The sequence below is a fragment of the Papilio machaon genome, chromosome 3 (assembly GCF_912999745.1).
Source record: "Papilio machaon chromosome 3, ilPapMach1.1, whole genome shotgun sequence".
Lineage (NCBI taxonomy): Eukaryota > Metazoa > Arthropoda > Insecta > Lepidoptera > Papilionidae > Papilio > Papilio machaon.
This window is the reverse complement of record NC_059988.1, coordinates 3370160-3397301: the sequence shown is the minus strand read 5'-3', so window position 1 is coordinate 3397301 and position 27142 is coordinate 3370160. Positions and strand designations below refer to the sequence as shown.

The 27142-nt window shown below is 36.3% G+C and overlaps 3 protein-coding genes and 1 pseudogene across 3 annotated transcripts; all 4 read left to right on the top strand.

Annotated features, from left to right (window-relative positions):
• The first annotated feature begins 2629 nt into the window (after positions 1-2629).
• On the top strand, positions 2630-3231 carry LOC123723545 (annotated as a pseudogene).
• Positions 3232-3599: 368 nt separating this feature from the next.
• On the top strand, positions 3600-5527 carry LOC106712264 (esterase E4). Its single transcript, XM_045686356.1, has 3 exons — positions 3600-3827; positions 3946-5225; positions 5305-5527. The coding sequence occupies exons 1-3, from the start codon at positions 3630-3632 to the stop codon at positions 5510-5512; spliced, it is 1686 nt and encodes a 561-aa protein (XP_045542312.1). The 5' UTR covers positions 3600-3629; the 3' UTR covers positions 5513-5527.
• A 5450-nt stretch (positions 5528-10977) lies between these two features.
• Positions 10978-12994, top strand: LOC106707470 (para-nitrobenzyl esterase). Its single transcript, XM_045686361.1, has 3 exons — positions 10978-11210; positions 11330-12609; positions 12689-12994. Exons 1-3 carry the CDS (start codon positions 11031-11033, stop codon positions 12894-12896), a joined length of 1668 nt encoding a protein of 555 aa, XP_045542317.1. The 5' UTR covers positions 10978-11030; the 3' UTR covers positions 12897-12994.
• A 7245-nt stretch (positions 12995-20239) lies between these two features.
• LOC123723512 (para-nitrobenzyl esterase-like) lies at positions 20240-22219 on the top strand. The gene is made up of 3 exons (XM_045686341.1): positions 20240-20532; positions 20641-21920; positions 22000-22219. The coding sequence occupies exons 1-3, from the start codon at positions 20290-20292 to the stop codon at positions 22205-22207; spliced, it is 1731 nt and encodes a 576-aa protein (XP_045542297.1). The 5' UTR covers positions 20240-20289; the 3' UTR covers positions 22208-22219.
• The last annotated feature ends 4923 nt before the right edge of the window (positions 22220-27142 follow it).

Below are 27142 nucleotides of genomic sequence, written 5' to 3'. Positions count from 1 at the left end.
TATTGAATCTAAAATATTTTGTACATAACTAGGTAAATAACTAGTTATGTATCTAGAATTTTAATAAGCAAATTTTAATTTAAGGAAATTTACAGTCATATATTATTTTATGATCTCAAATTATGTTTCATTACTTCATTACATCATTTACAGTTATTTTTTTTCGACTTTCATTTATATAAATTATTTAAAATTAAATGAACAATAGTCTAATACAATGGTAATAACAAAATAATATTCAACCTGTATAAACAATTTTACTTTTATCAACACAACAATAACATTATAACACGCAACACAACAAATACAATCACTATTAGAAACAGACATATTTGTATCATCAATTACCCTAAAACATTCCATTAAAAATATTAATAACCATTGACAATAATCATAGGTTTCTAAACCAAAATCACTCTATGAAACTTATCGTCATCCCTAAAGTTGTCTTTGACACAACAGAGATAATAATAAACGGAAATTTTGGTCTTAGAAATCCACGGTATATTTCCAGCAAGTGGTAATATATTTTCTGATTTGATTAGAATTCAAATACAATTTCAAAAACTAAGTTAGGAAATAGCTTTTTTATTTATAAAGCGTGGTTTTCATTTCTGAAACAGGTACAAAAAAAATTGCTATCTCAGTAAACATTTGCTATTTGTCTTTCAATAATGCGCTTTGTCTTAAAAAGTTTAAGTCGTATACGTAATTTTTGTTTAATTAGTTTATTTAGATAATTTTACTTGTATACATGGACCAATAAATATTATGAATATATCACTTTCCAAAAAGTCAGTTAGTTGTTCTGATTGTTACGATCTATTATATGTAAAATGATATAAAACGATGCGTTTACGGCTCTTGTACATTAAATTGTGAATCACTAGATGTCGACTTTATTCAAGTGTCTCCATTTCTCTTAAAATGGAAACATTTTTTTTATTTCATTTATTAAAATGTACTCGATATTTTCCTTTGAGCTTACATTAATATATCGACGCTGGAAAGCGTAAACGCTGTAACCCCGAAAGTATGAACTTTACAGGAGAGCCAAAAAATGATAACTCGTGAGCTGATACGCCTACAAGCATGTGGTATTTAGCAATGTTGTGTAGTTTGTGCTAACCTATAATAAAATCATTATCGTTTGATAATGGTTGAAATTATTAACATGTGAAAAACATATTCGCGATTTCAAGGGTTACAGCGTTTATGCTTTCCAGCGTCGATATACAAAGATTATAAAATGCTAATTAATCATTGCTATGTGTACTTTTAGTGATATATATGTGTTATCAAAGTTATGAGCTATCTAAAAAATGTTTGTATGTAATAAATTTAGATATAAATACATAATTATCGATATTTATATGATTATAACAACTTGTTTAGGTTTATATGTAATCCATTGAAAACCTAAAAATTAAGGAATTACAAAACTTACAGATTTTTTTTGTGATTCAACATACTATGTTTTTTTATATTTAATTATTTCGAATACATTACTATATATAAAACTATCAATAAAATATAAGCTACTATAAAATTGTATTTTTTCTGCTCTGCAGACCCTTTGGGCTTCATCTGGTTAAGAATTTTTTTTCGGGTCGGTCTATGCCTGGTAAATGCCGTCAAAGTTTCTTGGCGTCTCTTTTACATCTTCCAACAAATTGATCTACCTCGAGATTGTTAATAATAGTAGATAAGTTATAGAATAAATATGACACTTAAAATGTAAGTAATTTGAAATGAAAATGAAACTTTTACTTTACTCCCGCTACCAAGAACCCCAGAATGACAGATGTTTTTTTAATCTTTTTTTGGTGATTGCTGAAGTTGGTCAATTTTTTTTTAGTTTTAATTAATGCATGACCTAAAGTTTTTATTCAGTTACTAAATTAATATAACATAATGGAGTCGCGAGCAATTTGCTGAAAAAAATAATAGATACCTACAGTTACAATGAACCTCGACATGCGAGAAAAATATAGCGGTTCTTCGCACTGTCGCTTGTCCAGGTTTGACTGTTTATGTGTAATCTATATATAGATACAGTTGATATCAACGATTAAACAATTTGTAAGATAATATTAGTTGTAATTGTTTTTGAATGTTGTTATCTAGTATTCCTTATCATGAGTTGACATGAGAAAATACCCACGTAGTATAAAGAATTTAGCAACATCAGAATTAAAAAAAAAACGCAAGTAATATTTATATTTTTGATTTAATCTAGCTATTTGCATTTTATTGCCTGCGTTCTGTCTGGGTCTGGAAATATGTATGTATCACACTTTAAATTGCAACAGTACGCAGTGAACAAAAAATTATATAAATAATTGTAATATTTGATAATATTGTAATTAGTCTGAATGTTGTAATTATATGCAGGAAATACAATAAAAATAAAACACGAAATAGAAACAACATTTTGAGATAAAATTAAATATATACGAGAATTTATATCGTAGTCAATTCAACTACAGCAATATTTATTTAGCATAAACACCTTTTGAACAGCATTGATATTAAGGTCTTTGCTAGTTGCGTTTGTCCCTCAATATGTTGGGAATCCTCATATTGTTTCTGTTAATAATGACAGGCTAACTGAAGAAACATTACTTACATGGTGAATACAACACAAGGGCCCGTTGTCGGATATAAGGAAACTGATGATGTGTTTAAATTTTAAGGGATCCCTTACGCAACGGCCCCTACAGGTGAAAAAATATGTATAATTTTTTCTCGCTTTCTTAACTGTCAACCAAGTGGTCTGACAAGATTTATGGAAGCAAAAATTCTATTACACATCAATAGTTTTATGGCCTTATTAGTCTAACGAAAAAACGAATTAATTTATTACAGCCACCTCTCCCTGCGCCTAAGTGGTCCAAACCCTTGCATTCTATCAATAACAGTATTAGTTGCCTGCAAATGAAAAATTATCTTATAAAAATTTCTAATGATGAACATACAGAGGACTGCTTAGTTGCGAATGTATACGTGCCCGTTACAAAAGAAGGGAATTTACCAGTTTTAGTTCAAATTCATGGAGGAGCATACATTTTTGGTAAGGGCGATTTTCTAAAAGGAAAAAATCTTATGAGACATAGAGCTGTGATCTTTGTCAATTTAAGTATACAATCGAATCGTATTCCAAGTCGATACTTGGACCTCATGGTTTCTTGTGCTCAAGTACACCAGACGTGCCAGGTTACGCTGGTGTGAAAGACCAGGTGGCTTTGCTTCGTTGGGTTCAGAAAAATAAAGCCAGTTTTGGTGGAAATCCTGACGATATGACTATAAGTGCATGCAGCACATGCGTACGAGGCGCAGAACACTGTGAAGACACTATGAATGTTATAAGCCCAACTTGACATATTAACAGGTTATAATATTACTCAAACTTGTGTTTATCAGAATAATTCGGTTTTCAATATACGTAAGTCAATGTACCTAGCAGTACTCATCATCATCATGGTGAGATCAGCAATAAGCTGGTTTACAATGATACAGGTTTTTTCCGCGTCATCATATTCACGTAATCATTCAAAGATAACTATACTATATATAAAACAAAATTGTTGAATGTTAATATATCATTAATAGTCAGGATTTCAAACAATATGTTTGTGTTTGCTAAAATGATAAAATGGATAATATTTTTGGCGTTAATTTTGGTGGCAACAGGAGAGAGCAAAGAAGTGAGACAGTTGAATATAGCCCAGGGACCAGTCCGCGGATATAAAGAAGCCGGTGATGATATATTTGTCTTTCACGGGATCCCATACGCAACAGCTCCAACTGGGCCCAACAAATACAAGGTATGGTCGCCTTTATAGTTACATTATAATCGCTTAGATAGCGTAGAAAAAAAAACGAAATCGAGCAGTAGATTTCGAATAATTTACTGATGTTATAAATTTACTGTTTTCGTTGTAGGCACCTCTTCCACCGCCCACTTGGACGGTACCATTCGAAGCGATCAATAAAAACATAATTTGCCCGCAAATGGAAAGCCGTTATGTAACAAATCCAAATTTAACACGATCGGAAGATTGTTTAATTGCAAACATATACGTACCTGATACAAAAACTAATATGTTACCGGTTGTAGTCTACGTTCATGGAGGTGCGTACCAAATTGGATACGGTGATTTAACTACATCAAAGAACTTGATTAGAGAAAAAGAAATGATCATTGTCAATTTTAATTATCGTCTTGGACCTCATGGTTTCTTGTGCTTAGGCACACCAGATGTGCCTGGTAACGCTGGAATGAAAGATCAAGTGGCCTTACTTCGCTGGGTTAAGAAAAATATCGCCAGTTTCGGTGGTAATCCTGATGATGTTACAATAATAGGATATAGTGCTGGATCTTCTGCAGTAGACCTGCTTATGCTTTCGCCGATGACGAAAAGTTTATTCAGTAAAGTTATACCAGAGAGTGGGTCAAATATGGCACTTTTTAGTGTTCAGGGAAATCCAGTAGAAATCGCTAAAGCTTACGCTAAGTTAATAAACTTTACTGGCAATGAAGATGACGTTTATGCTCTTGAAGAGTTTTACAAAACAGTTCCAAAAGAAGTTTTGCATTCTTTTGATTTATTTCATCAAAAAGATTCCACATTCTTTTTTTCGCCTTGTGTGGAACGCGATGTAGGACAAGAAATGTTTTTTGATGACGCGCCTGTAAATATTTTGAAGGCAGGTAAACAACATAAGTTGCCTATGCTTTATGGATTTGATGAAATGGAAGGACTGTTTAGAATACCATGGTTTGATCATTGGAAAGATAGCATGAATACAAAGTTCTCCGACTTCTTACCGGGTGATCTTCACTTTGACAGCGAATCAGAAAAAGAAGACGTGGCAGAGAGAATAAAGAGATTCTATTTTGGCAATCGACCAATTAGCGAAGAAACAATATTTAGATATATAGATTATTTCACAGATGTAATGTTTGCTTATTCAACTTTACGATCCGTGAGGTTGCAAGTGGAGTCTGGAAACAACAACATTTATCTGTATCGATTTGACTTCGTGGACGACAGCGCGCCGCTCATACCTAACACTGAGATCCGCGGCGCCGATCATAATGCGCAGACGTATGCGGTCATTGATGGGGTGTGGCCAAACTTAAATGAAGATGAACTCTCTATAGACATGAAGAAAATGAAAAAAATAATGCGTAAAATATGGGCTACTTTCATCACCACAGGGTATGCTATATTACAATCGTAACTTATCCAAAAATTACATATTTTAAGCTGTTTCTCAATTACTCCCTCTGTTTTTCAGAAAACCTGTGTCCGAGAATTCGGATCTTCCTCAGTGGCCTCCTACTAGAGCTAATGGCGGTCCTCATATGTGTATAGACAAATCGCTGAAGCTGCGGGGTCCACTGATACAGCAACGCGTTCTCTTTTGGGACGAGATTTATGATAAATATTATAAAATTCCAACACCGCCACCTTCACCACCGCCGAGGCATAAAGAAGAGTTGTAGTAATATTTTCTTTTTGAATAATTGTAAACTAGTACCATTGATAAATACTTTTTTATTTCTTTGTTGACAAATAAACTATTTATAATTATTATCAAAATTGCATTACCACAATAAAACGTGGTTACATTATTGCTTTCACGTCCCTCATTCATTTACTGGCGTTGTTCACTTTTTTCTTTATATTTGTCTACTGCATCTCGGTGGCCAGTACGGGATTGACTATTTATCTATATTATTATCGCAACTTCAATAATTATTATTTCACAGTTCTTCTTTCAGTGCAGTCTTGTAACTTATCCATCGAGTCACGCTCAGGGGTTTATAAAGTCAGCTAAAATTGCTACGTTTGACCCCAAATCACCAACTCGTTGCCTTCTAGTAACGTAGATATAAAGTCTATTCAACTGCCACTTAACATTCAGTTAGCCGATCCGTCGTTTTACATATTCTGGGACGTCATTATGTGGCAATTTCATAAATTTAGGAGAACAATGTCCTAAGTTACAAGAAACCCAATTCGGTTCGTTGGTTTCAGGCACAGAACATAAAACAATTGGCAACATAAAATTTGATCAATCATCATGCCTTTTTTCTGAAATTAACGACCTCTCACTAACACGATTATGGGATTTGGAATCAGTACCCTCGAATACATTATCACTAGAAGAGCAAGCTTGCGAAAAACACTCGGTGCGAAGTTGATGGTCGCTTTACAGTTACGATATCATAAAAGGAGTTTCCGGAAGTTCTAGGGGATTCGTATCAAATAGCAAAAGGCCGTTTGTTATCATTGGAACGAAGACTTCTTCGCGATTCAGTATTAAAGGATAGTTATTTAGGCTGAAATTTATAGCCGGTACTTGGACTTTTCTTAGACTTATCTTAAGAGTTAGAAATTTATAGTCATATGCTAAGCTTAAGCTAGACATTTGCTAAGCAAATGCCTAGCAAATGCTAAGTCACCAAAATCGATGACTTAGCGAAATCTTACATGTTTCTCGACTACTTTTTTATACGATAAGGTGGCAAATGAGCAGGTGACCATTTAAATTCGTTGAAATAGCGAAGCGACCGTCGCTTATAGACATCCGTAATTGCAGATACGTTGCATACATATAATCGATGAAGGGACAGAAAGGGTATGTTTCCCCTTCCTAGGCGTCCACTCCTCCGCTTCCCCTTCCCATCATTTCCTTATAAGAAAAGTGTGGAATAACGAAGAGGGCTAAACTTAAGCCATTCACACGAGACAGGCCCATTCATCAGACGAAAGGAGGAATTACTTCCATTTCCGCCTGTCTTCTATGTGGTCGTGGTATTTCCCCGGGCGAGCCGACCCATTCGTGCGACAGATGTTGTTGTTGCTGGTGCTTACCACTGTTCTACGATTTCGAAGGAGTTTACTAATATGAATTTAGCATTATATCAATATGGATTTGTCATTATTATTATGGTTATTTCGGAGTATGTGTGTTCTTTGAATCTGTTTTATATATTTTGGATTCACCTGATGACCACTCCGTTTCCAAGGATTTTATACCTGCCTACTCATACAAATACTTATTTCTCGCTTCAAAGGATTCCAATTTCGCTTACGACATGGATTGCTACTATAAAATAAATAAATAAAACCATATTCTGAACATTTAAAAATAAATATATTAATTAATATACATATATATTAATTAAGAAGAATTTTGATCAGGCCGTGCAGGTTGTTACTGCCACCCAATTCTCCGAATTCTGTATGTAGGTGGATAGGGAAACGTATAAATTGCGGTAGAAGTTGACTCAATTTTCTTGAAACTTTATTTATGATGTACGGTGTAGGTTGGCTTAAACCTAATAAATCGCCACAAACAGTCTACAACAGAAAGGAGAGAATTAATACAGAGTTAATAAACATACATACGTATTTTATACAGGGCTCTCTTGTAATCACGTTTAGCTAACATACTCGTAGGTTATCGTTATTTGATCTATGGTGTAAATGTAACAAATGGCGCTAAGGCGTATAAAACTAATAAATATGAAAGAATCGTAACCAATTTGTTATGTAAATAATGGATGCAGTTACCTCTTTTAAAATACATCTGTTTACAATAATTATAGCATATTCAGGTCTCTTAAGCTACTTATCGAAAATCGGAACGAACTTATCGGAAAACCTACCAAATAAAATTTAAGTGTCGGTTTGTAATACCAAAGAGAAAGCTTTCTTCAAAAGTATACATGGTTATTTTTATTAACAGAAAAATAAATATAGCATTACTTATTGCCGGAACCGATCATATTTACCTGTTTAGGCGATGTTCCAATCTTGTCAATATTATCTATTCAAGAAAATATCCAATTTGTCCATTCAATGTAATCCATTCCACAATCCTTGTTAGGTCGTTAGCAAATTCCAAATGAAAGACCAAGTATTGAAAGTCCGTAAAAATATGGGTCATCCAGAAGAAATGCATAATATAATAGAAAAACGTAATGGAATGCAAGATTCAACAAAAATTAAGATAGTAACGGCTCTCTAGTAACCTCAAAAATAACAAAATTAAATAGGTTATTTGTTTGACGTTGTTTTTATCTTCGTCAATTTTGGAACGAAGTTCCTTATCGCGCGTTGTGAAGACGGTAAAAATTCTTACGAAAAGTTGTCACGACACTTTTTGCTATAGTAAGCTTGTTAACGACGAATGAGCGCTACTTCACCATGGCAACGACGTGACTATATGTAACGAAAATTCATAGAAATAAAATGTACTTCTTGTAAAGACTTAAGTTTTTTATTCATAGAATAAACATTGGTTCCTTCACTAATTAATTGAAAGGAACTTCGTTCCATCCGGGTGTCCCTTGACACCTCTCAAGTTTTTTTTCCCGCCCATGGCGCAGGCTATAGTCTTTCGACCATACTTCCTAGTCTTTCGTAGAATTTTTTCCTTTAATTATATATTAAGTTCGTTTATGTCTTTCGTAAAAATTATCTTTGTCAAGTCAAATAATCTCGTTCCGTTCTACCGTTTACCTACACATATTTTTAAAAAGTGTTAATTTTGTCGTTTTGCTTATAATTTCGATAGCAAATTATAAAATAAATACAACTATTCGATTAAATTACTAAGTTAAAGAATATAGGGATCATATATTTTAAATATATGTTTTCTAAATACGAATAAGAAGATTTTGTGCGAATAGAAAATTTGTAAAAGTCTCTTGCTTAGCAAAATAACTATTGCCACCTCGGCTACTTCAAAATGTGCTTAAAGACCTGTTATAATATGCCTAAATGTACTATTTTTTTAAAGTGCTCCAAGTATTAAATATGGCCTATTAAAGTGGATCTGCTATACTCGTTGTTATTAATGCCGAACTAAATTATATTAAAAAATATATACATCAAAAAAGTCTAAGCAACACATACGAATTTCAATTTTACAATGTATTTTCGCATTAAATCCTTAGTATTTTCTTATTTATATTATTTTTAATGCTTTTTTGATATTAAAAAAACAATTTTTTTAATAGTCTTACTTAACAAAAATTACGAGTAAGCACTGTATGTACGTAGTACAAAGTAAAGTGCCTAATCAAATAAACTTAAACTAAAATTTAATGGTAAACAAAAATTGCATAATCAATACAAAGTGTGGCCGCCTCTGTTATGGAGAACTTGCTGGCACCGAATATTTATAGAATCGATGAGACTGTTAATGTTATCCTGTGGCAATTGCTCCCAATGAAATTTTAGTATAGTCCGTACATGTTAAGAAAACAGTGAGTCATCAGTGCAACTGCAGGGTAAAGGTGTATTCACAGTGAAGTGAAAATTCTTTTTTTTTCCAACATTTAATTAAGTTTAATGGAAACAAATTTTCTTAAAATTACTTAACTCACTAATCAGTATCGCTAGATTCTGCAGTTACATTAATTATGAATGAATTTTGTTCTGCAAGTTCCATGATGTCATCCAAATTCCACATGGTATTTTCTTCGCGTAATTTATAAACAGTATTTTCGGACACACCACATGCACTTGCCCTTTTTTATTACTGTGCTCTCTACAGTCGCATTTAAATCACATAGCTTAAAGTACATACTTATAAACATTGTAAATTACGCGTCTCTCTCCGCTATGGATTATTGATCCACTTTTATTTTTTCGAATAGGTGAGGTATTAATTTTTGTTGGATAAGGCAACACTCAATTCTTTAAAAAAAACCATTTTGTTAATCTATGGTTCCTTCTTGTGTGAGTGTCGAGATAAGTACACGGTTTATAAAATGTAAAAGTTTTGTTAAATTAAAATAAAAGTTCTTTTCAAATTATACAAGTGTTTCTATGGCAATCCACTTCCACTGTTCAAAGAAACATACTCTGCGAACAGGTTATGGGCCCAGAATACTGGATTGCAATAGATACAATAGCGCGGCAAAGCGTAGTCAAAAGAACGAGCCGGGTAAACGGTATATAAAATGGAAGTTACTTCAGAAAACCAAAACTTATTACTATTGGAAGGATTATCAAATTGGATGTCTTGGAAGTTTCAAATTCGTGTTATATTAAAAGCACAAGGAATATTTGGAGCTGTAAACGGATCAGATTTAAATGACGGAAAAGATGAAAAATGGCCGACACGAGACGCTAAGGCACAATCTATAATTGTAACAAGACTGAGCAATAAAAATATTTTACAAGTGTAAAACTGTGAAACTGCTCAACAAATATGGGAAAAGTTGTGTTCAATATATGAATCAAAATCAGAGACGTCATTACATATTTTGCAACAAACATTTTTTGAAACTCAATATATTAAAAATGAAGAAACATCATTATATATAGCAAAGTTAGAATAATTGGCAAATAGAATAAATCAAGCAGGTGGGAATATACCTGAATCTATGATCATCATTAAAATTATTAGTTCTTTGCCAGAAAATTTTAGACAAAAATAAGTGTTTCCAGAGAAAAATAAGTGATTCCAGAATGAATGCAAGACAACGCATCAGATATAACACAAAATACTTAAAGACGTAGTCATTGCTTCTACCAAAACTTTCTTGATTATGTATTATTTCCGCATTTTAAATACAAAAAGTCATATCTTTTAAATGTATATAATAAAAACAAGTTAACTTTTTAAATACTGACAAACATATTTTAGTATGCGTTCAAACTAACCGAAAATATACATAACTTCCAATATAACCCTTTTGGTCAGTACGGATGTCAACTGACATATTAGCAGGTTGTAATATTACTCAATCTTGTTTGTCAGAATATTTTGGTTTTCGATATACGTAAGCCAATATACCTAGCAGTACTCATCATCATTCTCATGGTGAGATGATAACAAGCAATAAGCTGATTAACAATGATACAGGTTTTTTCCGCGTCGTCACGTAATCGTCATATTCACGTAATCTGTCAAAGATAACTATACTCTATAAAAACAAAATTGTTGAATGTTAATCATTAATAGTCAGGATTTCGAACAATACGTTTGTGTTTGCTAAAATGATAAAATGGATAATATTTTTGGCGTTAATTTTGGTAGCGAAAGGAGAGAGCAAAGAAATGAGACAGTTGAATATAGCCCAGGGACCAGTCCGCGGATATAAAGAAGCGGGTGATGATATATTTGTCTTTCACGGGATCCCATACGCAACAGCTCCAACTGGGCCCAACAAATACAAGGTATGGTTGCCTTTATATTTACATTATAATCGCTTAGATAGCGTAGAAAAAAAAACCGAAATAGACTAGTAGATTTCGACTAATTTACTGATGTTATAAATTTACTGTTTTCGTTATAGGCACCTCTTCCACCGCCCACTTGGACGGTACCATTCGAAGCGACCAATAAAAACATAATTTGCCCGCAAATGGAAAGCCGTTATGTAACAGATCCAAATTTAACACGATCGGAAGATTGTTTAATTGCAAACATATACGTACCTGATACAAAAACTAATAAGTTACCGGTTTTAGTCTACGTTCATGGAGGTGCGTACCAAATAGGATTCGGTGATTTAACTACATCAAAGAACTTGATTAGAGAAAAAGAAATGATCATTGTCAATTTTAATTATCGTCTTGGACCTCATGGTTTCTTGTGCTTAGGCACACCAGATGTGCCTGGTAACGCTGGAATGAAAGACCAAGTGGCCTTACTTCGCTGGGTTAAGAAAAATATTGCCAGTTTCGGTGGTAATCCTGATGATGTTACAATAATAGGATATAGTGCTGGATCTTCTGCGGTAGACTTGCTTATGCTTTCGCCGATGACGAAAGGTTTATTCAGTAAAGTTATACCAGAGAGTGGGTCAAATATGGCACTTTTCAGTGCTCAAGGAAATCCAGTAGAAATCGCTAAATCTTACGCTAAGTTAATAAACTTTACTGGCAATGAAGATGACGTTTATGCTCTCGAAGAGTTTTACAAAACAGTTCCAAAAGAAGTTTTGCATTCTTTTGATGCATTTAATCAAAAAGATTCCACATTCTTTTTTTCGCCTTGTGTGGAACGCGATGTAGGACAAGAAATGTTTCTTGATGACGCGCCTGTAAATATTTTGAAGGCAGGTAAACAACAGAAGTTGCCTATGCTTTATGGATTTGATGAAATGGAGGGACTGTTTAGAGTACCATGGTTTGATCATTGGAAAGATAGCATGAATACAAAGTTCTCCGACTTCTTACCGGGTGATCTTCACTTTGACAGCGAATCGGAAAAAGAAGAGGTGGCAGAGAGAATAAAGAGATTCTATTTTGGCAATCTACCAATTAGCGAAGAAACAATATTTAGATATATAGATTATTTCACAGATGTTATGTTTGCTTATTCCACTTTACGATCCGTGAGGTTGCAAGTGGAGTCTGGAAACAACAACATTTATCTGTATCGATTTGACTTCGTGGACGACAGCGAGTCGCTCATACCTTACACTGAGATCCGCGGCGCCGATCATGTTGCGCAGACTTTTGGGGTCATTGATGGGTCGTGGTCAAGCTCAACTGAAGATGAACTCTCTATAGATACAAAGAAAATGAAAAAAATAATGCGTAAAATATGGTCTACTTTCATTACCACAGGGTATGCTATATTATGATCGTAACTTATCTAAAAATTACATATTTTAAGCTGTTTCTCAATTACTCCCTCTCTTTTTCAGAAAACCTGTGTCCGAGAATTCGGATCTTCCTCAGTGGCCTCCTACTAGAGCTAATGGCGGTCCTCATATGTGTATAGACAAATCGCTGAAGCTGCGGGGACCACTGATACAGCAACGCGTTCTCTTTTGGGACGAGATTTATGATAAATATTATAAAATCCCAACACCGCCACCTTCACCACCGCCGAGGCAAAAAGTAGAGTTGTAATCACGTTTTCTTTTATTTTTCTATATGAATAAATGTAAACTAGTACCATTGAGGAATACTTCTTTATTTCGTTGTTGACAAACTGTTTATAATTATTAACAAAATTGCATTACCACAATAAAACGTGGTTACATTATTGCTTTTACATCCCTCATTCTTTTTACTGACGTTGTTCACTTTTTCTTTATATTTATCTACTGCATTCTCGGTGGCCAGTACGGGGTTGACTATTCTGTCTATATTATTATCGCAACTTAAATAATTGTTATTTACCTATTTTCTATCTTATTAAATACATTACTTTTTAATATAATTGTGCTTTTACGTTTTTAATTAATATAAATACGATATAATAGATACATTGCAATATCGATCAGCGCCATCTAGTATTCGGTATGTACTAACCACTATTAACAGATAACTCGGTAATGTTAAATCTGAAACTTGTTTGTATTTTGCCTGACCATAATAATTTAATATCTAAAGTATGGGTTCTACATACATATACATACAAAACTATGGTAAATGTTGCTTTGTGGTAAATATAAATAATTTTGAAATACTTTTACACATACGTAAATGCACAGGTGGGCACAGTTAATCGAAAAGTTAACTTCGTTAATCGTTAATTAAAAAATTAACTTCGTTAATCGTTAAAGCGTTGAATTCTCGAAAATTTAACGCAAGTTAAAGTTAATCGTTAACAGTTAACCATACCAAAATTATACATACTAATTTCACACTTATTGTGGTGACACTTGTTTAAAATAGTAATTTGACTATACATTCTATAACACATTAGTATTAGAGACAAGTATGAATGCATTATAGTATACTAGCTGTGCCCGCGACTTGCTCTGCGTGAAATTCTGTCTTCGGATAGAATTTTTTAAGGATGTAGAAGAACATAGAGAGAGGTGTGCCAGGACCGCGCCAAATGTCTAAAATATTCCCAAACAAAATTTCATCCCCTATTTTTTATTTAGCACCCTTGAGGGTAAAATTTTTTCACACGTTTAATTTCATATTTTTTATATCAAATTAGCAGCCACAAAAATAAGTTTTAAACTTGTAACTGTAAAAATGACGATACTTCCATACAAATTTCCACCCCCACTTTCAACCCCTTACAAACCCTTTTTCGCGTTAAAATGTGCCCTATGTCCTTTTTCAGTCTCCAGACTAAATATTGGTCAGGGTAAAGCAAAACATATTAAACAAAACATTCACCAAAACCTCACATATTGCCAAACAAAATTTCATCCCCTATTGTTATTTAATACCCTTAGAGTTAAATTTTTTACAAATAAATAATTTCATAATTATTTATATCAAATTAGCAGCCTTAAAAATAAGATTCAAGCTTCTTACTGTAAAAATGACGATAATTCCATACAAATTTCCACCCCCACTTTCATCCCCGTACAACCCCTTTTACGCGTTCAAATGTAGCGTATATCCTTCCTCAGGCTCTAGACTAAATATTGGTAAGGGTAACAGCAAAACATATTAAACAAAACATTCACAAAAACCTCACATATTGCCAAACAAAATTTCATCGCCTATTGTTATTTAGCACCCTTGGGGGTAAAATTTTTACAAAAAAATCATTTCATATTTTTTTATATCAAATTAGCTTAAAATGTTTGGAAAATGTTTTTTTTTGTTTTCTTCACCCATTCTGGGTAGGCAAAGGGCCATACCCAAACAGCCAAGTCTTCAGTAGTAGATTATTTTTATTGATATGATGAATAAATGAAAATGAAATTTAATGATATGAAATAAAATGAAACCTAATCTAATTCATTAAATTAAATCATTAAATCTGATATTGTAAAAAAATAAGGAGCTTCTTATTAGAAATATTTGCATGAATCATAAAAACTTCAATGTTTTTTTTGTAAAAACTTCGTGGTTGGTTTTTTCTTTTTAATAGACATTATTTTGACAGTTGGGAAAGAGAACGCACTAGTTTGGAAAAGCTAAAGAAAAAGCACGAGTAAAAAGTGTTTTAATATAGTTACTCAAAAAGTGGCGTATTGCAGGGACGAAGAGCGTTGGGGATTTGGACTTTTAAATACTCGTGATTTAATCTTTACTCGTAATGAAATATACTATTTCGAACCTTCTTTCTATTTTGTCCTGTTGGTCACGTTTTTCCCGGACGCTCTGATGCATCACACTTGCACGCGAACTTCACATATATCAATTATCAACTCCTTCGTTCACCATTCGAGTCGTCGACAGTCGCCCAACATAGTTAAACTTACGAGCGTGGCGTGGCGCGTAATTTAAACAAAATGACAGCACGTCTCCAAGTTTCTAATTTAACGATTAACGGACTTTTATTAACGGAAGTTAACAAAAGCGTTAACACTTTTTGAAGTTAACTTAAAAGTTAATCCGTTAAGCAAAATGTTAACTTCGTTAATTAACGGATTAACGAGTTAATGCCCAGCTCTGCGTAAATGTCACTGACTGTTTGTTGTTCATATATTGGTTTTAGAGCCTGCAAATCAATATCTACTCTAATCGGCCCGTTCGACAGGTTCAATGCCACGAACACACAGAAGAGCGGTATGAAGTGGAATGATTCTCGCTTTTCGCCTCTCAAATGTAGACCGGAGGCCAAATTCTAGTCCTCATTCACTTCATACAATTTTATAATAAGAAAATAATGTGACGGGGAAGTGGATTTGAGAGGGTGTGTAGGAATAGTTTTTGGATATATCCATGAAAAAAAAGGTTTGTTAGGTTAGATGTCTTTGATTTAGTAAAGTCGGTGTCGGCCGAAGTAAATAGATGACATTTTATATTTGAGATGTATTAGACATACTTACGTTTATGTCCCTACTTAGGCCGAAACCGACTCCAAAATAACAATAATTATACAATATAGACATGTTACAAGAAAGAAGAGAACTTTCTTAAGAGTTTAGAGACACGCAAAATACGCGCTTGTCGTGGAGTTGCGGAAAACTGAGCCCCTACTACTAACTACTAGAGTTTAGAGAGTTTTCATGACATTATTTTGTTTCTTTTTAGTGAATTTTCTTTGAAATTGTTTTTTTATGTTACTTTTGAGTGCATTTTGTTTGAAATTGGTTTTTTTAGGTTACTTTTGAGTGCATTTTGTTTGAAATTGTTTTTTTATGTTACTATTGAGTGCATTTTGTTTGAAATTGGTTTTTTTAGGTTACTTTTGAGTGCATTTTGTTTGAGATTGTTTTTTTTTTTAAGTCGGCTATTTTTTTTCTTAAAATTTTTGTTTTATTTCACAATTTTTAGTGAAATTGAAGTTCAATTACAAATTTCGTTAATACGTATAAAGACATAAATAAGACAAATAAAGAAAAGGACTTTCCTATTTGATATGTGTGTACTTCAATTCAAAAACTAATTTAGAATGCAGCAGATAACCACTTATCCTTTAAACAATGAAATAATTATCAAAATCGGTATACAAATTGAAAATTACCGAACTAATACATCGTAGCGTGCCTTTAATTTTGTCCAGCCGCGCGTCGCACTAGCATTTTTCGAATGCGCTTAGTTTTTAATTATTTAATATCTCCCAAACTATTGATCAGAATTACATAGTTTAAAGGCTAATGTAATCTGCATTTAATACTCTAGCCATCAAACATATTTATTTGGATAAGGATTCATATCGAATATAATATAATAGCGCCGTAAGCTTACGACGCTGTTTTTCGTGTGCATTTTAATCGAAGTTTGTTCACAATAACATGGTTTTTGTGAGACATCCATAGATGATAGATATTTGCCACCGAAGACTTTTATTTAGCAAATTTAAGGATCTATAATTACTCCATACATCATTTTTATGTAAGTCATATAGTTTGACCTACGTAAGCCCAGAAAGCAAAATTGTGCTTTTCGTGTAGCATTTTTCGTTTCCGCGTAATTTTATTCTTACGATATCTCCTAAACTATTAGACAGAATGATATAGTTTCAGTTACAAATATAATCTACATTAAATTCTCTTGATAATGAACATATTTATTTACATAAGGGTTAATACTGAACTCGAATAATAGCGTCGGAAATAGGGCATGAATTTAATTGATGTTTCTGAAGAAAAAAATGGTTATTGTGAGAAAATTATAAAAGATAGATATATGCTATCGCGGACTTTTATTTAGCACATTTAAAGAGCTACAATTCGCTATACATCATTTTTATGTAGGTCCTATAGTTTAGCCTACGTAAGCGCTGAAAGCAAAAATGTCCCTAATTTTCGCAACAAATTTTGAAGCTATATTCAAAATCTACTAGTCTTCTAGTTATTTAAAAAAAAAAACAAAAAAATGGGACCCACCTGCAAGCACTTCCTTTCGATTAAAATATTTTTCATCAAAATCGGACCACCAGGGGCGCAGTTTCGCGGTAACACACATAAAAAAAAAAAAAAACAGTCGAATTGATAACCTCCTTCTTTTTGAAGTCGGCTAAAAACAGGTTATTCCAACGACTATTCATGATTCACGACGAAGCAGGAGAATAATGTCATCAAAAAAAGGAAGGTAAGGTTGATCATTTGTTTTTTCTGTGATAAAGGTCATAGCACACTTGAGTGCAACAAGGCAGATAAACTGTCGCTCGACGAAAAGAAGAATGAAATAAAGAAAAAGGGTGGATTGGGTGAAGGTTACATATCGAGGGGTGAAAGGCTATTTGTTTTAAGCGACATTTTTTGCGATATTGACTTATTTATATATTCAGAATCATATAATTTTTTCTGATTTTTCTGAACCTTGGTCTACAGGCAAAAGGTACCAAGAACCTCAAGTCACTCAGTATTTAGTGGTGTGAAGAAACCAGAGAAGAAACATAGAGTCTTCAAGCTTAAAGTTAGTAGAGTTTAGATGATAAGTTTCATACTAATATGACAGCGTTGGAACAAGATGTGCTTTGTGGAAGTTTGCCCAAAGTGCAAAACCCAAAGCTGATAAATAACTTGAAAAGGCAACAGATCTGGTTAACTTGTACCGTCCCGCAAGGCTTAAAAGGGTGTCCTTGCGCCCTGGGTCCCTAACTCCCTAATGAGGTGAGAAAAGAAACTCAGGTGGTAACAAAAGATATATATAATATTACCAAGCACTCAGCGGTAGGCACATAAAATTTATAAGGTCGTGGGGTAACGTGCTATCAGTCTCTGCTTCCGCGGCGTTTATTACTCCCCTGCTTTGGCTGAACTACGGTGGCGTCGCCCAGCGACAGATGAGCGGCGACAGATGAGCGGCGGCAGGCCAAGGAACGGCAGGACAGGAGGTGCACGTCGACCGCAGCTGGGTGCTCCCTAGGCAGCTAAGCGGCGGCCGCAGGAATTCGGTAGACGTCGGTGCTGAGGTCGCAACGGCAGGTCAGCTACCGATGTATGAAGCTGGCAAGCGACAGCTTGCTCGGAGATTGCTAGCTTGATTGTAGCTTGCAGTAAAATTCGTACAGTGCTCCCTAAAACGGGAACAAGTACTTAAATTGTATTAGTATTAATGTAGAAAAAAATAACTTTAGAACGCCAACGTTAGCCGGAAACGATCACACCAAGACTAAGACGCCGGTGACCGCTCTTCTCAGGAGATTGCAGGCAAGTGACCCGGCACGTATGCAGCGACCCCGCCGAGCCCGGGTCGCCCCTCTAACCCGCGCAGTCCCCGCGGCGCGTGCGCCGCAGTGCACAGACTATGTGACGTTTTAAATACGTTACAGTACCCCCTCTCCGCCCTAAGGATTTTGATTTAATATCAAAATCCTTGAGGTGTGTAGTTTCTCAGAATTAGAAAGCTACACGATCTTTAAATCTTTAATATGCCAGGCACCTAGATTTTTTTCCCGACATGTCTCCTAATTTTAGCACAATTGCAGGGCCGCTTAATAAGCTAACTTCAAACAAAAAAAATGCTCCTCCTTTCCAGTGGACTGAGGAAGCCGATGCGGCATTTAAAAAGCTCAAGGAATGCCTTGTTTCCGCCCCAGTGCTTTCATGTCCCGATTTTGACCAGCCATTTCAGGTTCACACCGATGCGAGCAACTTTGGCATTGGAGCGATGCTAACTCAGGCTACCAACGGAATAGAAAGACCAGTAGCGTATATGAGCAGATCGCTAACAGCTGCCGAAAAGAATTACAGAATTACGGCGCGTGCGCCGCAGTGCACAGACTATGTGACGTTTTAAATACGTTACAAACTGACGCAGAAGATGATATTAAAGATATTAGTATATTAATTGGATCAGATCAATTGGGTTTAATTATTAAAGAAAACGTATTAAACGTTTAAATGAAAATCTTGTTGCAATACCTACTAAGCTTGGCTGGACATTGCTAGAACCCATTCAAGGTGATTTTAGCACATCGGTGAGGGACAAGATGGTCTTCTAACATCAAAAGGAGGTTTTTAGCACCAGCTGCTCCCTGGTGGGGAGGGTGGTGAGAGCAAGGGTCAATAAAAGACACGTTTCGAAGAATATTAGGCAGAACATCAGGGGTAAGGAATGGCAATCCTATAGGCATCACAACCAGGTCGGAAAACACGATAATTTTTAAATTAACACATGTTGTTTAAGCTCTGACCCTCGCTGTTGTTTTGGTTGCTTTTATACGCTATGTTTAATTGTGGGTAGTTGATTCTTTGTGCTTTATAGTGATATGTTATTTACTTTAATTTTTTGTATAATGTTACGGATAATTTTATAATTTTGGTACTTTTTATGCCTACCTCGGGAGTGTGTTGTGGATTAAAACTTACGTAGATCTTAAGTCAGACAAAAACAAGAAATATGAATATGAAACTAAAAATATAGACAGATGTCACTGTAAAAATGTCAGTCTACAGATAGGGAGATAGAAAAGATCCCTAACAGTAATTTTAAGTGTATTTTGACCAATGAGTGAGCGGCAGCTATAAAGAAGCTAAAAATATCTAATATGATAATAAAACATGTAGTTTTTTTGCTAATATTAGGACCATGGGTTTGATGACAGTAACTTGCGAGTACTCATTGTTGCTAAGTGTTCTTAGATAATCCTGAAGCTGTATTAACTTAAATAGTAAGCAATGACTATAGGCACTCTGATTATTACTTGAAAATCATTTGCTAACAGATTTTTGTATTGGAACTTTTTGCTTACTGGTAACCCCTAAAAATTTATAGGAGGCTGCTTGTTATATGCCCAACTTGACATATTAGCAAGTTGTTTTATTACTTAATTTTATATTTGTCAGAATAATCCGGTTTTCAATATACATATGCAAATATCCGCACCCAGCAATTAGCTGATTAATCAACAAAACAATGTTACAGGTTTTTTCCGCGGTGTCACATTCTCGTAATCTGTCAAAGATAACTATACTCTATATAAAACAAAATGTTGAATGTAAATATATCATTAATAGTCAGGATTTCGAACAATACGTTTGTGTTTGACAAAATGATAAAATGGATAATATTTTTGGCGTTAATTTTGGTGGCAACAGGAGAGAGCAAAGAAGTGAGACAGTTGAATATAGCCCAGGGACCAGTCCGCGGATATAAAGAAGCCGGTGATGATGTGTTTGTTTTTTACGGGATCCCATATGCGACAGCTCCAACTGGGCCCAACAAATACAAGGTATGGTCGCCTTATTATTTACATTAAAAACTATAAGAAAAACACCAAAACCGAGTAGTAGATTTTGAATAATTTACTGATGTTATAAATTTACTCTTTTCGTTATAGGCACCTCTTCCTCCGCCCACTTGGACGGTACCATTTGAAGCGACCAATAAAAACATAATTTGCCTGCAAATGACAAACCTTTTAATGACATATCCAAATTTAACCGAATCGGAAGACTGTTTAATTGCAAACATATACGTACCTGATACAAAAACTAATAAGTTACCTGTTTTAGTCTACGTTCATGGAGGTGCGTACCAAATTGGATATGGTGAATTTGCTACAGCAAAAAACTTGATTAGAGAAAAAGAAATAATCATTGTCAATTTTAATTATCGTCTTGGCCCTCATGGTTTCTTGTGCTTAGGCACACCAGATGTGCCTGGTAACGCTGGAATGAAAGATCAAGTGGCTTTACTTCACTGGGTTAAGAAAAATATCGCCAGTTTCGGTGGTAATCCTGACGATGTTACAATAATAGGACCTAGTGCTGGATCTTCTGCGGTAGACCTGCTTATGCTTTCGCCGATGACGAAAGGTTTATTCAGTAAAGTTATACCAGAGAGTGGGTCAAACATGGCAGCTTTTAGTGTTCAAGGAAATCCAGTAGAAATCGCTAAATCTTACGCTAAGTTAATAAACTTTACTGGCAATGAAGATGACATTTATGCTCTTGAAGAGTTTTACAAAACAGTTCCAGAAGAAGTTTTGCATTCTTTTGATGTTTTTAATCAAAAAGATTCCACATTCTTTTTTTCGCCTTGTGTGGAACGCGATGTAGGACAAGAAATATTTCTTGATGACGCGCCTGTAAATATTTTGAAGGCAGGTAAACAACAGAAGTTGCCTATGCTTTATGGATTTGCTGAGATGGAGGGACTGTTTAGAGTACCATGGTTTGATCATTGGAAAGATAGCATGAATACAAAGTTCTCCGACTTCTTACCGGGTGATCTTCACTTTGACAGCGAATCGGAAAAAGAAGAGGTGGCAGAGAGAATAAAGAGATTCTATTTTGGCAATCGACCAATTAGCGAAGAAACAATATTTAGATATATAGATTATTTCACAGATGTTTTGTTTGCTTATTCCACTTTACGATCCGTGAGGTTGCAAGTGGAGTCTGGAAACAACAACATTTATCTGTATCAATTTGACTTCGTGGACGACAGCGCGCCGCTCATACCTTACACTGAGATCCGCGGCGCCAATCATTGTGCGCAGACTTTTATGGTCATTGATGGGTTGTGGCCAAACTTAACTGAAGATGAAGTCTCTAAAGACACGAAGAAAGTGAAACAAATAATGCGTAAAATGTGGTCTACTTTCATCACCACAGGGTATGCTATATTATGATCGTAACTTATCTAAAAATTACATATTTTAAGCTGTTTCTCAATTACTCCCTGTGTTTTTCAGAAAACCTGTGTCCGAGAATTCGGATCTTCCTCAGTGGCCTCCTACTAGAGCTAATGGCGGTCCTCATATGTGTATAGACAAATCACTGAAGCTGCGGGGTCCACTGATACAGCAACGCGTTCTCTTTTGGGACGAGATTTATGATAAATATTATAAAATCCCAACACCGCCACCTTCACCACCGCCGAGGCAAAAAGTAGAGTTGTAATCACGTTTTCTTTTATTTTTCTATATTAATAAATGTAAACTAGTAGTACCATTGATGAATACTTCTTTATTTCGTTGTTGACAAACTGTTTATAATTATTAACAAAATTGCATTACCACAATAAAACGTGGTTACATTATTGCTTTCACATCCCTCATTCTTTTTACTGACGTTGTTCACTTTTTCTTTATATTAGGTCCTTACATATGAAATTGGCGTTTTGTATGGGAGGAACAAAAAGTCGAATATTTTTTAATATAATATATTTAATTAATCAAAGTATGAACCATTATTTTCTATGCACTTTTGCCATCTCATAGGTAGTTCATTGATCCCTTTACTAAAAAACCCAGTCGGACGGGAATCAATAAAATCTTTGAAGGCGATTTGGACTGCCCCATCAGAGTTGAATTTTTTCCCTTGCAAGAAGTTATCCAAATTTCGAAAAAAATGGTAATCTGTTGGAGCAAGGTCCGGGGAGAACGGAGGATGTCTTAGACTTTCAAATTGAAGCTCTTCTAATTTAGTAGCCGTCTGTTGCGCAGTGTGTGGTCTAGCGTTGTCGTGAAGCAGCAGTGGCGTGGAGCGATTGACCAGCCTAGGTTGTTTAGCCGCTAGCTTTTCCATCATGGTTTGCAATTGCTGACAATAGACATCAGCCGTAATAGTCTGGCCAGATTTGAGAAAACTGTAATGAACAATACCGGCACTAGTCCACCAAACGCTTACAAGTAACTTTTTTGGGGTTAATTTTCGCTTGGGGCAGGATTTGGCTGGCTCGCCTGTACACAGGCGTGGTGCGGTCGATGGCGCTTTACGGCGCACCCATCTGGGCGGATACTCTGACCGCCCGGACTCGGGCCCTGCTGCGAAAGCCGCAGAGGGTCATGGCGGTCAGAGTAACTCGTGGCTATCGCACCGTGTCGTGCGACGCGGCCTGTGTGCTGGCGGGGACGCCGCCATGGGACTTAGACGCGGAGGTGCTCTCCGGCGCCTACTGGCGGAGAGTGGATGCCCGATCCCGGGGGGAGAACCCTCCCCCGGATCAGGAGAGTGCGTGGCGGCGGGCGGCGGAGGCGCAGCTCGTCACCGAATGGCGGGAGCGGCTGCTTACGGCGTCCGCCGGCCAACGCACCATTGAGGCGATCCGGCCCGTCCTCGAGCTCTGGACGGGTCGGAAGCACGGGGCTCTCTCGTTCCGTCTGGTGCAGGTACTCTCGGGACACGGTTGTTTCGGGGCGTATCTGTGCCGGATTGCGCGGCGAGAGCCCAGTGCGAGGTGCCATGAGTGCGGCCACGCTGAGGACTCGGCGCAGCACACCCTGGAGTCGTGTGTGCACTGGTCGGCCCAGCGCGCCGCACTCGTGGCAGAAATCGGGATGGACCTCTCGCTGCCCGCTGTCGTCAACGCGATGGTGGGTAGCGAGAGCTCCTGGAACGCTGTCGCCTCCTTCTGCGAAGAGGTGATAGCGCTGAAGGAGGCGGCGGAACGCCGGCGGGAGGAGGACGCAGCCGCGGACCCTCTCCGCCGTCGTCGCGACGGGCGCAGGCAGCAGGCGCACACCCGCCGTCTGCCTCCGTAATGGCAGAGCTCCGGGCGATGGACGGCCTATTGGCCCATCGCCCGCCAAACCTTCGGGTGCTAGGCGCGCCTGGTATCGGGTGCGCCTTAAGACGTGTGTTGTGGGGACTCCCTACATCTTTGTCCCCACAAGAGGAGAGTCCGAATGGACAACGCCGGCTGGGTCGCGGAAGATTGCGCAAGTGTTCCCGTGACCCAGCCACAAGGCGGAATGGAGGGCCCGAGGGGTTTTAGTGGGTATGGCCGAACGACTTTAGGCGAGTCCCACACTCCCTGCGCCACTGCACATACAGGCCCGGCGCAGGGGTGCGTAACTGCATTTCCCCTCGTACAAAAAAAAAAAAAAAAAAAAAAGGATTTGGCTGGCTGGCCAGGATCCAACCATTGCGCTGAGCGCTTCCGATTATCGTAAAGAACCCATTTTTCATCACAGGTAATGATTCGGTTTAAAATAACTTCATTATTGTGTCGGTTTAGTAATGTAACGCAACAGTCGACGCGCGTTTGCCGGTTTGCTTCAGTCAATTCGTGAGGTACCCACCTTTCAAGCTTTTTAATCTTCCCAATTTGCTTCAAGTGAATTAAAACAGTTTTATCACTAACATCGCAGCCTGCAGCTAACTCGGACGTGGTTTGCGATGGATCCGCTTCCACAATAGCCTTCAACTCTTAATTATCAACTTGAGTCTCAGGCCGTCCACGGGGCTTGTTCTGCAGATCGAAATTTCCAGAACGAAAACGTTGGAACCAAAAACGATCTGTGTTTTCTTTTGCAACACGACCGCCATACACATCATTCACCCTTCGAGTCGTTTCCGCAGCACTAGTGCCACGGCGGAACTCGTACTCGTAAATAATGCGATATTTTAAGTTTTCCATTTTGTAAAATGAGTGACCCAAACAGAAAAAAACAGAAGAAAAAAAACAAATGAATGACGGTCATCGAACCACAAATACATGAGTCTATAGCTGTACAAATTTGAATTTGTAATTCCTTACCAAAGAGGAGAAATTCGTGATTAAAGTGGCCAGTACGAAAAACGCCAATTTCATATGTAAGGACCTAATATTTGTCTACTGCATCTCAGTACTGGCCAGTACGGGATTGATTATTCATCTATATTATTATCGCAACTTAATTAATTATTATTTAATAGTTTTCTATATTATTAAATACATTACTTTTTAACATTATTGTGCTTTTACGTTTTTAATAATATAAATATATTGAAATATCGATTAGCGCCATCTAGTATTCGATATGTACTAACCACTGTTAACAGATAACTCGGTAATGTTATATCTGAAACATGTTTGTATTTTGCCTGACCATAATGATTTAATATCTGAAGTATGGGTTCTACATACATATACGTGGGACACTTAGAAAGTATTGCGACGTAAAATGTTCTATAGGTAAAAATATATTTTAATACATCTTTTCAAAGTATTCTCCACTAGCCTCTTTACAAAGTTTCATGCGTCTGAACCAGTTTTCGAAACACTTTTTCCAGTCCGCCGCAGACACCTCGTTTACAGCCTGCTCGAACGCAGAGAGCGCATCGCGCGAAAATTTAATCCCTTTGAGTTGATTTTTTATTTTTGGGAATAAGACGAAGTCAAACAGTGCGAGTTTAGGGCTGTAAGGAGGGTGACCCAGGAGTTTGACCGGTGTGCTGTCTAGGAAGTCCCTCATTTTGATTGCGGTGTGGGCGGGCGCATTATCGCGGTGGAGCAGTAGCCCGCGGAGACCTGTGTTTGGTCGCTTGTTGCTCACAGCATAAAAAACTTCTGCCAAGCATTTGGTAGTATACCATTCGGCGTAAATGGTTCTTTGGTTTCGTAAAGGAATTGACACCAAGTAGCCAGTTAAATTGAAAAAGTTCGCGATCAAAATCTTCTTCCCGCTTCTAGGTCGCTTAATTTTGATAGGCGTTGATTCGTTTTGAAACAAACAAACCGTGGACTGGCGTTTTTTTTCTGAATCGAATTGATAAATCCAGGATTCATAATCTTAAATGAGGTCGTAAACACGCCGAGACTAGCCTGCTTCAAATTGTCTATCATATCATGGCACCAATCCACCCTTATCTGCTTCTGAACATCTGAAGTATATGCTGAATCTTTCCGCTTCTTATGCTTAAGGTTACGTCATAATGACAGCTAGAGAAAATTCGCAATGAAGGTTGTTATTTAAGTAAATATATAGTACGTTATTTTATTTTGAATATAAATCAGAACTGTATCGTTTTAAATCAGGGAGGTGGTGGTTACGAATAGTTATGTGGCTGATTTTGAAAAAATATAAGAGCAATATAAGAGCTGTCAGGCGGCGTGTCGGTATACAAGGCGAGAGAGTATTTGTGACGTGCGTGACATTTTAAATGTTGCCAAATTTTTCAGTGCTAGCACGTCTCCTTCCGTAACAGCCGTCATAGGGCGACCACTTCTTTCTTCATCCCCCAAAGTTAGTCGACGTCGCTTAAATTCATTATACCAACGATACACGGTTGCCTTAGAAGGGCCTTCATCCAATAATGCCATTTGAAGTCTATCGTACGATTCGTCCGGTTTCAGGCGACATTTAAAATCGTAAAAAATCATAGCGTAGCGCGAAAATGTTCTCGACGCAAATCCATTTTTCAATGAGACACGGTAATTTTAATAAGCTCGCAGAAAATGTGTAGGGTAGTTTTGAATTTAGAACGATCGTATTTTTACTTATAAGTAATCATATACTTTTTCTTTTTCATTTACTTATAAAACTTTTTCTCACAATACTTTCTGAGTACATACAAAAACTATGGTAAATGTGGCTTTGTGGTAAAAATAAATAATTATGAAATACTTTTACACTTACGTAAATGTCACTGACTTTTTGTTGTTAGTATATTGGTTTTAGAGCCCACAAATCAATATCTACTAGGGATGTTAAAAAAATAATCGATTTAGAAAAACAAACGATTATTATGAAAAAAAATATCAGTTTTTATGGAACGATTTTAATAATTTATTCGATTATTCAAACAGCACTATCGATGAGATGTTTCACGCCCTGCAACATATAACACGTTAAACAAGTTCATGAAAATTGTTGTAAATGAACGAGTCCCTTTATATTCTAATCAAAAAATAAACAGCCCAACTTAATTGGGGATTATTTTGTTATTGATCTTCTCAGCAAGCAATGTTAGTTTTCTTACTAAGAGATGGCGCCAATAAATTTAGGAAATGATTATTCTTTTGGTGTTCACAAATTTAACGCCATCTATGTCTTTGTACATCGAAACTAAATGCTAATGACGTTAAAAAAGGGACAAGGAATATTGTGGTTCCTTAATTTTTAAAGATGT